At 38.6% G+C, this 13,413-nt stretch overlaps 1 protein-coding gene across 1 annotated transcript in view; it reads right to left on the bottom strand.

The window, feature by feature from the left end:
• Window positions 1–13,164, bottom strand: part of LOC139746834 (uncharacterized) — a 79,047-nt gene extending 65,883 nt beyond the window's left edge. Inside the window, exons 1-8 of the mRNA XM_071658429.1 lie at window positions 12,970–13,164; window positions 9,595–9,710; window positions 7,966–8,114; window positions 4,259–4,428; window positions 3,754–3,913; window positions 2,745–2,889; window positions 938–1,042; window positions 455–566 (exon numbers count right to left, since the gene is read on the bottom strand). Coding sequence (XP_071514530.1) covers window positions 455–566; window positions 938–1,042; window positions 2,745–2,889; window positions 3,754–3,913; window positions 4,259–4,428; window positions 7,966–8,114; window positions 9,595–9,710; window positions 12,970–12,992 — 980 coding nt within the window. The 5' untranslated portion in view covers window positions 12,993–13,164. The remainder of the gene's footprint in view (window positions 1–454; window positions 567–937; window positions 1,043–2,744; window positions 2,890–3,753; window positions 3,914–4,258; window positions 4,429–7,965; window positions 8,115–9,594; window positions 9,711–12,969) is intronic.
• Between the last annotated feature and the right edge of the window lie 249 nt (window positions 13,165–13,413).

Genomic DNA, 13,413 nt, shown 5'->3' with positions numbered 1-13,413 from the left:
GAAAGGGAGCTGTGGTTTCAGTGCATTATTACATGACAGCTAGAGACTGAGTGTGAACGAATGTGGCCTTTGTTGTCTTTTCCTAGCACTACCTCGCACACATGAGGGGGAAGGGGGTTGTTATTTCATGTGTGGCGGGGTGGCGATGGGAATGAATAAAGGCAGACAGTATGAATTATGTACATGTGTATATATGTATATGTCTGTGTGTGTATATATATGTATATGTTGAGATGTATAGGTATGTATATTTGCGTGTGTGGACGTGTATGTATATACATGTGTATGTGGGTGGGTTGGGCCATCCTTTCGTCTGTTTCCTTGCGCTACCTAGCTAACGCGGGAGACAGCGACAAAGCAAATAAATACATAAAATGAAGTATATCTAAATATAGCTGGGGAATCAAAACCTATAAAAATCATTAACAAAATTCCTAAAATATCAAACACTGACCTGAATACAATGGCATACTGGTGGTGCACATCAGCATCAGTGAAGTCTCCATATGCTGTCCAAACCTCTCTATCATTTTCATCCAACTCAAAGAATTTGATCTGAACAAAATCTGAAAAAAAAAAAAGGGCAATAGCATAAGGAACCACGATGAACTTACTGCTCTCTCCATTCACCATACTATTTTCAAGCAGTTTATAAAAACTTTCAAATGTCTTACTACCTTCGGTCTTCCATATCAAAACTGTACTCTCATGGTTCTATATTTCATACTTATGCATCAACCTTAAAAGCCCAAATATCTATGATAATGAAGTAACTGCTATGGCCACCCTTTGATGGGAGTTCCCACAGGGAATGGGCGTCAGAGACATAGATAAACAGACAGATGAAGTAATTGATGATGAAAACTACTGAACAAATAATTAAGAAACATCTGGACATACAATAAATATATGTAATTTAACAATATATTTCACTTACTTCTTCTAACTTTTTCTACCAATAACCAGATTTCTGTTCCTCCTGTGCAAGGGGCTGAGCAAGCAGACATCCTCACAATCTTCAACTCTCCTGTTGTAGCATTCTCTGTTGATAAAAAGACAAATAACTTTTTCTCCTTTAACAAAATTTTAACTTTCTAAAAGTATTTGTATGAATTAACTATAAAACTTATTGCAACTACACAAAGTGTAAAATTTCCAATTTTTCAAGTTTATATTTCAAAAACATTAAATCAAAAAGTTCTGAAACCTGTGAGCATAAGTGAGCAAACAAGGCCATTGCTTCATCAGTTCCTGGCGCAACCTTCCCAATCAAAAAAATGGCAAACAAATATGGAAAAAACCATTATGCTCCTCCCTAATCATACATTCAGTGCATACCACCACTCTCCCATACATCTTATTCAATAGACTTATTATTTTTTTTTTTATTATACTTTGTCGCTGTCTCCCGCGTTTGCGAGGTAGCGCAAGGAAACAGACGAAAGAAATGGCCCAAACCCCCCCCCCATACACATGTATATACATACGTCCACACACGCAAATATACATACCTACACAGCTTTCCATGGTTTACCCCAGACGCTTCACATGCCCCGATTCAATCCACTGACAGCACGTCAACCCCGGTATACCACATCGCTCCAATTCACTCTATTCCTTGCCCTCCTTTCACCCTCCTGCATGTTCAGGCCCCGATCACACAAAATCCTTTTCACTCCATCCTTCCACCTCCAATTTGGTCTCCCTCTTCTCCTTGTTCCCTCCACCTCCGACACATATATCTTCTTGGTCAATCTCTCCTCACTCATCCTCTCCATGTGCCCAAACCACTTCAAAACACCCTCTTCTGCTCTCTCAACCACGCTCTTTTTATTACCACACATCTCTCTTACCCTTACATTACTCACTCGATCAAACCACCTCACACCACACATTGTCCTCAAACATCTCATTTCCAGCACATCCATCCTCCTGCGCACAACTCTATCCATAGCCCACGCCTCGCAACCATACAACATTGTTGGAACCACTATTCCCTTCAAACATACCCATTTTTGCTTTCCGAGATAATGTTCTCGACTTCCACACATTCTTCAAGGCCCCCAGGATTTTCACCCCCTCCCCCACCCTATGATCCACTTCCGCTTCCATGGTTCCATCCGCTGCCAGATCCACTCCCAGATATTTAAAACACTTCACTTCCTCCAGTTTTTCTCCATTCAAACTCACCTCCCAATTGACTTGACCCTCAACCCTACTGTACCTAATAACCTTGCTCTTATTCACATTTACTCTTAACTTTCTTCTTCCACACACTTTTCCAAACTCAGTCACCAGCTTCTGCAGTTTCTCACATGAATCAGCCACCAGCGCTGTATCATCAGCGAACAACAACTGACTCACTTCCCAGGCTCTCTCATCCCCAACAGACTTCATACTTGCCCCTCTTTCCAAAACTCTTGCATTTACCTCCCTAACAACCCCATCCATAAACAAATTAAACAACCATGGAGACATCACACACCCCTGCCGCAAACCTACATTCACTGAGAACCAATCACTTTCCTCTCTTCCTACACGTACACATGCCTTACATCCTCGATAAAAACTTTTCACTGCTTCTAACAACTTTCCTCCCACACCATATATTCTTAATACCTTCCACAGACTTCCATAGACTTACAACTCCATAATTCAAGTACTCACATTTTTTTAACCTAAGCCTTTGTGTAATGACACAACATTAGAAACAAAGTACAAACATGAACTTCTTTTTAACTTACTGAGGTTGAAAACAACTTCAGAGTCAACAGGTAGGGTGATGGGTCGGTAGCTTTCAATGCTCTTGTCATACTGAAATGCCTGGAACCTCAAAACCACCTTGTTCAGATCCATATTCTTGGCCTCCTCCTCTGCTTCATCATCCATCTGCAAATTGACAAAAGTCATGGCAAACATTAAGATACACCTATATTTGTCAAAATCACATTGCTGATGCCAAAAAACTTTTCTTGAAAGGTTATGAAATACCATAAAGGTATTAGAAATTCTATCTTCTTAGAAAATGAAAAATAAAGAACATGCTGAAGTATAAAACAGTGAAAGCAAAATTAGCTTGTCAAATGAAGAGATCTACTTTATGTGCCCTTATTTCTGTAGGCAAACTTTTATGACAAAATCTTTAAAACCCTAAAATCTGCTTCCCAATTCCTCTTATTTAATAATATTTCTATATCTAAAATCTAACATGACTATAATTCACAATTCTCCTACTCCAGTACTTGTTACAAGATTTTGGATTATCCTTACATTCTATGAAACATCATTACTTTCATGAGCTAAGCTTAACCTTAAATTTCAAGAAGCATGTAGACCCCTGTATACCCCATCATTCTAATCCACTCTTTCCCACTAACACCTTTCTCCTTATGCATGCTCAGGCCCTAAGCACTCAAGATCTTAATTCACTTCATCCTTCTGTTGCTGATTTGGGTCATCCTCTTCTCCTTGTCCCCTCCCCTTCTTACACATGTATCTCCATTGTCATCTAACTCATTCTCTACATGTGTCCAAATCATTTCAGCACAACCTCTTCAGCTCTCTCAACCATATTCTTACCTCTCTCTTACCCTTACATTTCTTATCTAATTAATCCCCTTACACCACATGTCCTTAAGCACTGGAGCTCAAAAAGTTGAAAATAACAAGGGATTACCAAGATTTCAATGCTTAAAGGAAAATGAGTTTCTTATTAACTGTACTATAAAAGGTTACATCAGTCATGCATCTCACCTTCTTGAGATCTGTTGGTGTAATGCTCCTTCTAATTTCATCATGGGTAAAATTTGGTTTTCGAAGCCTTGCATGTGCCATCAACTCCTCCCTCTTGCGCTGCATAATTATTTCCCTTGTGTCTCGCTTAGCAATGTGAATGATTCCAAGATTCTGAAAACTAAATGTAAAATTGAGTTGGTTAAAAAAAAGGAAAAACTATTTTTAGGCCAGATATCATTCCAAAAAGTGAAAACATTCACAAAGATGATGAGTTCCATGGACAATCCAAACAGCTCATAAGTAAATATAATTCACTGAAAAAACATTTATCCCAGTTGAATTGTAACTAAAGGCTATGAGAACTATCATGAGTATTAGAATATGATCGGAAGAATTAAACAGCATCTACATCAAATACTTTAAATATTTCACTCAAACAAACAATTAGTTATTCATTTATGCAAGAAACTAATGGCAGATGTTACAAGACATTATACAGTACAAATTCTCATTTATGACTCACACTGCAGTGTAATCACATTTTTCATCAACAACAACTTCACAAATGCCTGTCTCTTTATCACAGTTCTTTCCTGAGAGCTCATGCACATGACGTTTACGTTGATTGACATTGTCCTCCGCTGTGTAAAGTGCAAGGCGAATAACTGCAGGCCCATGGTCCCACTTTCCCAACTGTAAAAGATGACACACAAGAATCAGTTAATTTCTGAACTAAATCCTTCTGCATCTCTAAATCATGTTCCCTCCATGAACTGCTTCTTAGCCTTTAGTGCTTTACACTTAACAAGTCACTGGCAAAAAAGCAACTCTAGCATAGTGTTTACAGAGGCTCCTACTTTATGTCCCTACCAACTACTTCTACCTAATGTCATGTCTACCTCCACAGTGTAGCAGTTAGCATCCCTACAAGTGATGCATTCAAGGTCTGCCAAGGGTTGAGTGTATAGGTTTGAATCCTGGTTGTGGCAGTTGGACCAAAGCCAACCCACCTGTTCATCCACCCACAGAGGTTGATCATTAAAATAGATACCTAGAAAGGATAGGGTGCATTTTCATTTTTACATATGCTCACACTTTCCAGCATGAGTGAGGTAGCATCAAAAACAGATGACAAGGGCCTTAGAGGGAAAAATTCCAACTTGGATACATGCTCTGTTCTTTCTTTTGGAAAGTAATACAGGCAGGGAGGATTTCCAGCCAATCACTCCTGCCCCTCTTAAACACCTTCTACAACATGCTAGGAATAAATGGCAGTATTCTTTCTCCTCTATCCCCATGGATAACATATATATAATTCACGGCTATCTTTTGACCAAGAGGATATATGTGTCAGAGGTGGAGGGAACGAGAAGTGGGAGACCAAATTGGAGGTGGAAAGATGGAGTGAAAATGATTTTGAGTGATCGGGGCCTGAACATGAAGGAGGGTGAAAGGCGTGCAAGGAATAGAGTGAACTGGAACGATGTGGTATACCGGGGTCGACATTCTGTCAATGAATTGAACCAGGGCATGTGAAGTATCTGGGGTAAACCATGGAAAGTTCTGTGGGGCCTGGATGTGGAAAGGGAGCTGTGTTTCGGTGCATTATTGCATGACAGCTACAGACTGTGAATGAATGTGGCCTTTGCTGTCTTTTCCTAGTGCTACCCCATGCACATGAGGGGGGAGGGGGTTGTTATTTTGTGTGTGGCGGGGTAGTGATGGGAATGAATAAAGGCAGACAGTATGAATCACGTACATGTGTATATATGTATATGTCTGTGTGTGTATATATATGTATACTTTGAGATGTATAGGTATGTATATTTGCGTGTGTGGACGTGTATGTATATACAAGTGTATGTGGGCGGGTTGGGCCATTCTTTCACTTGTTTCTTGCACTACCTCCCTGACACGGGAGACAGGACAGAGCAAAATATAAAGAGGGTGTTTTAAAATGGTTTGGTCACATGAAGAGAATGAGTGAGGAAAGATTGACAAAGAGGATATATGTCAGAGGTGAAGAGAACGAGGAGAAGTAGGAGACCAAATTGGGAGTGGAAAGATGGAGTGAAAAAGATTTTGAGTGATCGGGGCCTGAACATGCAGGAGGGTGAAAGGCGTGCAAGGAATAGAGTGAATTCGAACGATGTGGTATACTGGGGTCGACGTGCTGTCAATGGATTGAACCAGGGTATGTGAAGCGTCTGGGGTAAACCATGGAAAGCTCTGTGGGGCCTGGAAGTGGAAAGGGAGCTGTGGTTTCAGTGCATTATTACATAACAGCTAGAGACTGAGTGTGAACGAATGGGGCCTTTTGTTGTCTTTCCTAGCGCTACCTCGCACACATGAGGGAGGAGGGGGTTGTTATTCCATGTGTGGCGAGGTGGCGATGGGAATGAATAAAGGCAGACAGTATGAATTATGTACATGAATTATGTACATGTGTATATATGTATATGTCTGTGTGTGTATATATATATGTATATACTGAGATGTATAGGTATGTATATTTGTGTGTGTGGACGTGTGTGTATATACAAGTGTATGTGGGTGGGTTGGGCCATTCTTTCAATTGTTTCTTGCACTACCTCGCTGACACGGGAGACAGGGCAAAGCAAAATATAAAGAGGGTGTTTTAAAATGGTTTGGTCATGTGGAGAGAATGAGTGAGGAAAGATTGACCAAGAGGATATATGTGTCAGAGGTGGAGGGAACGAGGAGAAGTGGGAGACCAAACTGGAGGTGGAAAGATGGAGTGAAAAAGATTTTGAGTGATCAGGGCCTGAACATGCAGGAGGGTGATAGGCGTGCAAGGAATAGAGTGAATTCGAACGATGTGGTATACCGGGGTCAACGCGCTGTCAATGGATTGAACCAGGGTATGTGAAGCGTCTGGGGTAAACCATGGAAAGTTCTGTGGGGCCTGGAAGTGGAAAGGGAGCTGTGATTTCAGTGCATTATTACATGACAGCTAGAGACTGAGTGTGAACGAATGGGGCCTTTTGTTGTCTTTCCTAGCGCTACCTCGCACACGTGAGGGGGTTGTTATTCCATGTGTGGCGAGGTGGCAATGGGAATGAATAAAGGCAGACAGTATGAATTACGTACATATGTATATATGTATATGTCTGTGTGTGTATATATATATATGTATATATTGAGATGTATAGGTATGAATATTTGCGTGTGTGGACGTGTATGCATATACATGTGTATGTGGGTGGGATGGGGCTATTCTTTCGTCTGTTTCCTTGCGCTACCTCGCGAACGCGGGAGACAGCGACAAAGCAAAAATATATTAATTCATATATCTTTTTTTTTTTTTTTTTCAAATCATTCGCCATTTCCTGCGTTAGCGAGGTAGCGTTAAGAACAGAGAACTGGGCCACTGAGGGAATATCCTCACCTGGCCCCCTTCTCTGTTCCTTCTTTTGGAAAATTAAAAAAAAATTGAGAGGGGAGGATTTCCAGCCCCCCGCTCCCTCCCCTTTTAGTCGCCTTCTATGACACGCAGGGAATACGTGGGAAGTATTCTTTCTCTTCTATCCCCAGGGATATATATATATCAATTCATTTTTGGTGTTTCTAAATACTTCTCGACACTTCTTTACTTTCCTTTCTTACTGCTATTCCAATCTAACATTCTTTGTTCAGCCAAAAAAATGTGAACCTACCAATTCAAATCTGAGTACCTACAAGATTTCTTCAAAAAGCAAGGCTTACATGGTACTAACAGCATAGCTTATCAGATTAACACTACTGTAGTTCTCTCCTGTCACACACATATCACAAGTGTTAATCTAGAGTTTACCTGACAAAGTTCTTTGCTATTTTAGCTATCTATATATTTAGTAGAGGTAGAATGTAATACTTAAATCTCTAAAATCCATAAGCTCTCAAAATCTTAGGCCCAGCTCATTCAAAATTACCACCAACTTAGAGCATGAGTCTGTCGTAAATAATTTCAGTAAGTATATACTGGACATTTTAGACAATATGTTTACATATATTACAAGCAACTATTACTTATACCTGCATTAGGTACTTTAAATACTGTTAAGCTTATAACATTCAGACCAAAAATTCTTTTGCCCATATTTCTAAAATCCATAAATTCTAAAATAAAAAATTTTCTTGGTTCTGGAAAGAACAGATTTTTGACATTTTTGCTGTACCTACATAATTCCCCGAAACTACTGAATGTGTATCTCTATGCATGAAACTTACCTTCACTGTAGGGAAAACTGCTCTATTTTTATCTGCTCGATCAGCCTTCAACTGTCCATGAGTGCCCACCATTTCACTTTTGTAGCGGAAGCGGAATTTTGACTGTGGCTGTTCCAAGATCTGGATATATGGCCCATCATAATGAACGGCTGTAAATCAGTTATATGTATTACTCGAAATTCAAATAGAAAACCAGTTTTCACACTAATTCCTATCTATATAAATACAAAAGACCACTCACAAAGTTGTCTATTCCAGACAAATTTCTGGAAATGAAGAAATAACTATGGTTGATATATAAATAAGTTCAAACTCATGCTCACTACAAACAAAATCATGAACAAAAGTCCATATCAAAGCCAGGCCTTCATTTGCACATGAAAAAGGGTTAGAGAGAAAGAGAGAGAAAAAGAGAGCTGCTCCTACAGGACCCTTGAAGGAAATGGAAAACAAACCTAGAAAAAAAAATGAAAGGGCACTATAGGAAAAGAAATGCATTACAACATCCTAACCTTGACTTCCCTGCAGCCCACACATTAATCATGTGATGCAATAGCTTCCCAAGAATATGTGGTGGAGCTAATGGGCTGAAGCAGACTAACAGATAACTCCCGAGAGCAGCACCTAAAATAAAGAGCAGCACCCAAAATAAAATACAAAGATGAAGGAAAGTAAATCAGTACAGTGTTGAGGTCAGACTGGGAAAGTTGATAAGTCGCACTGCTTTGAACTCAGTGCTGTCTAGTATCTTAAAACAAACCTTCCCTAGCTATGAGATCAGTGATAATACTAAGATGGATTGGTCCTTTCTATAATCAGAGAGACTATTCACAGGCAAAGAGAGGTTCCAAGGCAGGTTAGAGGTTTCAGTGATACCAACTGTGCTGGTACTGGAATAAACTTGGACCTGTCCATTTGAAGTGGAATTGTGAGATTATAAGACATGAAAGGAATTTGTGAGAACACCATTAAACAATTAAACCTCAGACAACAGTTAGCTATTAAAAAGAAAGGTACAGTAAGAGCCAGAAGATATATGACAGAAAAGAATTTCTAAAAAAGAACCATAAGTGATGTAATTTCTGGGTAAAAAATCAGGTCTATTAGAGGAGAAAACATCATGAGAGGAACCAATACCACAACTGCCCAAGCCTTTCCTCCCAATGGTAATAAAAACCAGGAATCCTTAGCACCTCATGCTGGGGACTAGAATGCCACAAAGTTGCTAGACTTGACTATTTTTATTTCTTGTTTTTTTTTTTTTGAGAAATGAGAAGTGAAGAGAACAATGTAAGGAAATGAAGTAAATAACAAGTACACAGAAAGAAGATAGTAAGAGTAGCACTGTAATTTAGCTTTACTGAGACAAAAATCAAGACCAGTAATCCTAGCAAGAGTTTTAGATGGTTCCAAGCACCAATTTAACACTCCTTAGTCAGTATGGTAGTACACTACTACTACTATTTTGCGTTTTTATAGGGAAAGAGTTATACACCCATATTGCCCTATATTCTTATCTTTGTGTATATCTTTGTGACAACCTACTACAAGTATCTTATACATACAAATAGAGGGTAGCAATCCGCATCTTTAAACAAATAATCTTCATCTATGTTTTACTTCACTTACCATCATAAGGACGGTTAAAGGCTGCAACAACTGTTGGAGGGGATGGGACTCCAACAGACTGGTCTGAAGAATAAGGAGATGCAGACTCTCCACTGTATGGGGAATTCATCCCACCACTGAAAGAACATGAAAAATATTAATGTTAGGCTATAAAAGGCAAGAATATCCATCTAAAATTTTGCTTGAAAACAATTTGGAACTGTGTATTGCAAATTGACTAAACACTGTGCAGCTCATCACTGATGCTACATCAAATTTTGAATAAAGCTCACTTCATCCTCATTTCAACCTTTAAATCTAAACATAATTGTAGTTTTATCAATAATTAATTTCTTAAAAATATTGGGAAGCATAGCATCATAGCTGTTAATGATTATGAAATCACATATCATTCATGTACTACACCTGCAAAATTCTGATACACTGTACTGTATCACCTACATTGCTTATCCATATCACCTAATCAGTAAGGATTTGGTTTTCTTTGTATTGGTGTTCTTTGTACTTTTTTTCAAATTAGTACAACTGTCCAGTATAATGTACAGAAGTACTTGATTTCATCAATGTTTCTAGTATTTTTGAGTGAAGCACACTAATATTCATTGCTTACACTTAAGCAACATTTTTTCCTTTCAGCAGGTGACATAGTAAACTGAAGTCACTGCAATAGATTTACAGAACAGAGGCCATGACCATTTATTTGTGACAGTTGGGGATGTTGGCATGCCTGGTAATGGTTCTTTTGGATATAAAGAACACCAGAGTCCTCCATAATATATATTCAGACACTATTCAGCCAACATACAATTCATTACAATAAACCAACAAAACTGTTAACACAATGATATTGCAGTAATACCAATACATCACTGTAACAAAATCACATACTGCATAGGTTTTAGACGTATAAATTACTAAATGAATCGCAAAAAATAACCAGGCCCAGATGTGGTGCATCAACGTTAACTGAAGTATCTCTGAACGTCAACAAATATTTGATATATTCCAGTTTGAGGGAACCACCAATATAACTTAAGGATTTGAAAGAAATGTACATGATGGGACTCCTTACACTTATCGGAAGTGATCTACACCATGAAAAGATCTAATAATAACACTTTCATCCTATGATATACAATACACAGTGGAAACTCTCTAAACGTTTAGTTAACCCAGGCACAAAATATATATATATATATATATATATATATATATATATATATATATATATATATATATATATATATATCTATATATATATATATATAAAAATTCCCATTTGAGAATATCTACCATATCATAAATCATTGAAAAAAAAAGTCTTCCAAAATAGAATACTTTCATCTACATTGATAAAAGAGGTTGTGACAAAGTTTAACATATACCATGGACGTTAGCTGGCATCTTGTCTATGTAAGTACTTTATATAAATATATTTTTTCTTGTTTTGATTTTGTTTTAAATTCACCTAAATAAGAATATTTTGTCAGGCATGATTTCACACATCCCATATGTATCAACCACATATTTCCCACACATTCTACCTATTTTTGATATTCTTTAAGATAGCAGTATTTACATATTTACAACAAAATAATATGTATGAAAATAAGAAACTCTATGAATATAAGAAACTAAGTTAATCTTCAAATAAAAATGCTAACAATTATGAGATAAACTATTTACTAGGAAAAAAACGAAAAAAAGTTACTGCATAAATCTATCTTCTCACTTTGACAATGCAATTACAATATGACAAATAATGGGAAAATGTGATGTGTGATTTTTGCTGTCAGGTTGATAGCGACATGTCTAGATGTATGGTAATAGCTGAGCTGGAAATTCAAATGAGTATGAAGGTCTCAGAACAAAAACCTGACTCAGCACAATGTACCATGTCCAACTGCAACCCTATACACACTTGCTACATATTAGGAGATGGATGTGAGAAGTGGGTCATAAAGATCGGGGAAAATATGATTGTAAGTGAAACACTCCCCATCATCAAAACTATAAAAATCTCATTCAACTTCCTTGAAAAGCCTAAATTTTACCCGGTTTCAATGTAATTTGTAAAAATATGGGAGATATAATGTGGTTTATATACTTGAGAGACGATAAATTCGATGAATGTGATGGCTGTGTGTTCTGTGTGTTTCCTTATTCCAATAGCATAAGGTACAAAGGCAGTGGACAACCATGGTGTTGGTATATAACCACTCAAGTACTAAAAATTAAGGCATATATCGGCTCCTATACGAAATTAAGAACGGTTTTCATAGATCTTGTTGATATTAAGCAGTTTTTTTACTCATTTCTGCCCTGCTGGTGATCACGGCCGTCTTCACTGCCACTTATCTATCACTTACAAAACGTAACATCCACGAAATCATGTTCCCTTAGCCTATATCAATTCTATTACGAATAACATCAATTGATATGCGTTTCTCTGAAATAAAAGTAATTTCTGAGGTCCCCTTTACTTGAAACTTTACTAAACATTTTCCCCAGAGTGGAATAAAAGCACTTTTCCCCCATCTTCAGCCCAACATCTGTACCCCAGTCTCATATTTTGTACTTCAGTCTCATAATTTCACGAGAAATCCCTCATACAAGCACCCTTGAGCTTCGTGTGAAGCCCCTAACACATGCCAAAGGCTTAAACAAGGCGTTGTCACAAGGACGTCATCACTCGCTTCTTGAAGACCCCCCAAACTTTTCTCGAGGCAAACTTACGCTGGACAGTAACGCAACACGGTCTCTGGAATATTCTGCATATATACGCAGAAAGTAACCTTGTTACTTGAGGTCGCAGTTGCGACGTGGTTCAGGATCTGTCACAGTAATCCCGTGGGGTGTGAGCGTATGTGAGCAACACTTTGCTACTTCTCACGGCTCTGTCCTCCCTCTCGTGACAACACGAGCTGGCCTTGAACACTAACTCCCAAACAGGAGTATATATTTCACGCTCACTCATCCGCCATGTTCTCTACCCACTCGCTGAGGTTCTGCCTTACCAATTTTGGTATTCTCCTCCTATGACACTCGGAAATTAGGGAAACATTGGTCGAGACAACTCTCGCACTAGAGACACACACACTGTTTACAGGGGCTGGGAAATCCCCACGGTTCCAATAATATTTACGGAGGGCGACGACGGGGATGGCGTTGGAAGAGGATCCAATCCTCTATCGCGGCCTTTTTAACCGATCTGATCCTATTCACATTCACCATAAGGTATTCGATCCTTTATCCTTTAAACCACCTGTATGAGTGTGTATGACATTACGCAAATAAGAGCTCTTGATGTCCTCCAGGCTGTTACACACATCACAAACTTTGTTCAATAACGCTGACGCACTTAAGGGCACTTACATGACAAAATTTTCGTAAAACATATTCACTGCGTTGCGTAGTAGTAAGTCACACTGCTCCTAAGAAGATACTAAAGGAAGAGCTCAACTTTGGAAGACTTTATAGGAAGAGAGGACCGCTTCACAATGGGTAATTCCCTAGTGGCCGCCGGACTCCGGGGATCTGCAAGTTCGTCAGCTCGTCCCCCACCTCCCCCAGTGGGTCAACTGTTCAGTTGATAATACCTAACACCAACCAGGATACGAAGGGGAATTTCTATCAATGTCTTGGACCTGTTTTCTAATATTATCCAAGCTCGTTTACAACATCTAGTCTTCAGTGAGATAAGCCCACTATCACTGAACATTTATTATTGACTGAAAACAAAAAAAATGGCCTCGCAGCTGCTTTTAGGACACGTTCCCTCTCCAGATAACATGAACGATTGTTTGTTATTGATGTTTG

This window comes from Panulirus ornatus, chromosome 66 (genome assembly GCF_036320965.1).
Source record: "Panulirus ornatus isolate Po-2019 chromosome 66, ASM3632096v1, whole genome shotgun sequence".
In the NCBI taxonomy this organism is placed as follows: Eukaryota; Metazoa; Arthropoda; class Malacostraca; order Decapoda; family Palinuridae; genus Panulirus; species Panulirus ornatus.
This window is presented reverse-complemented; position numbering and strand designations above follow the sequence as displayed.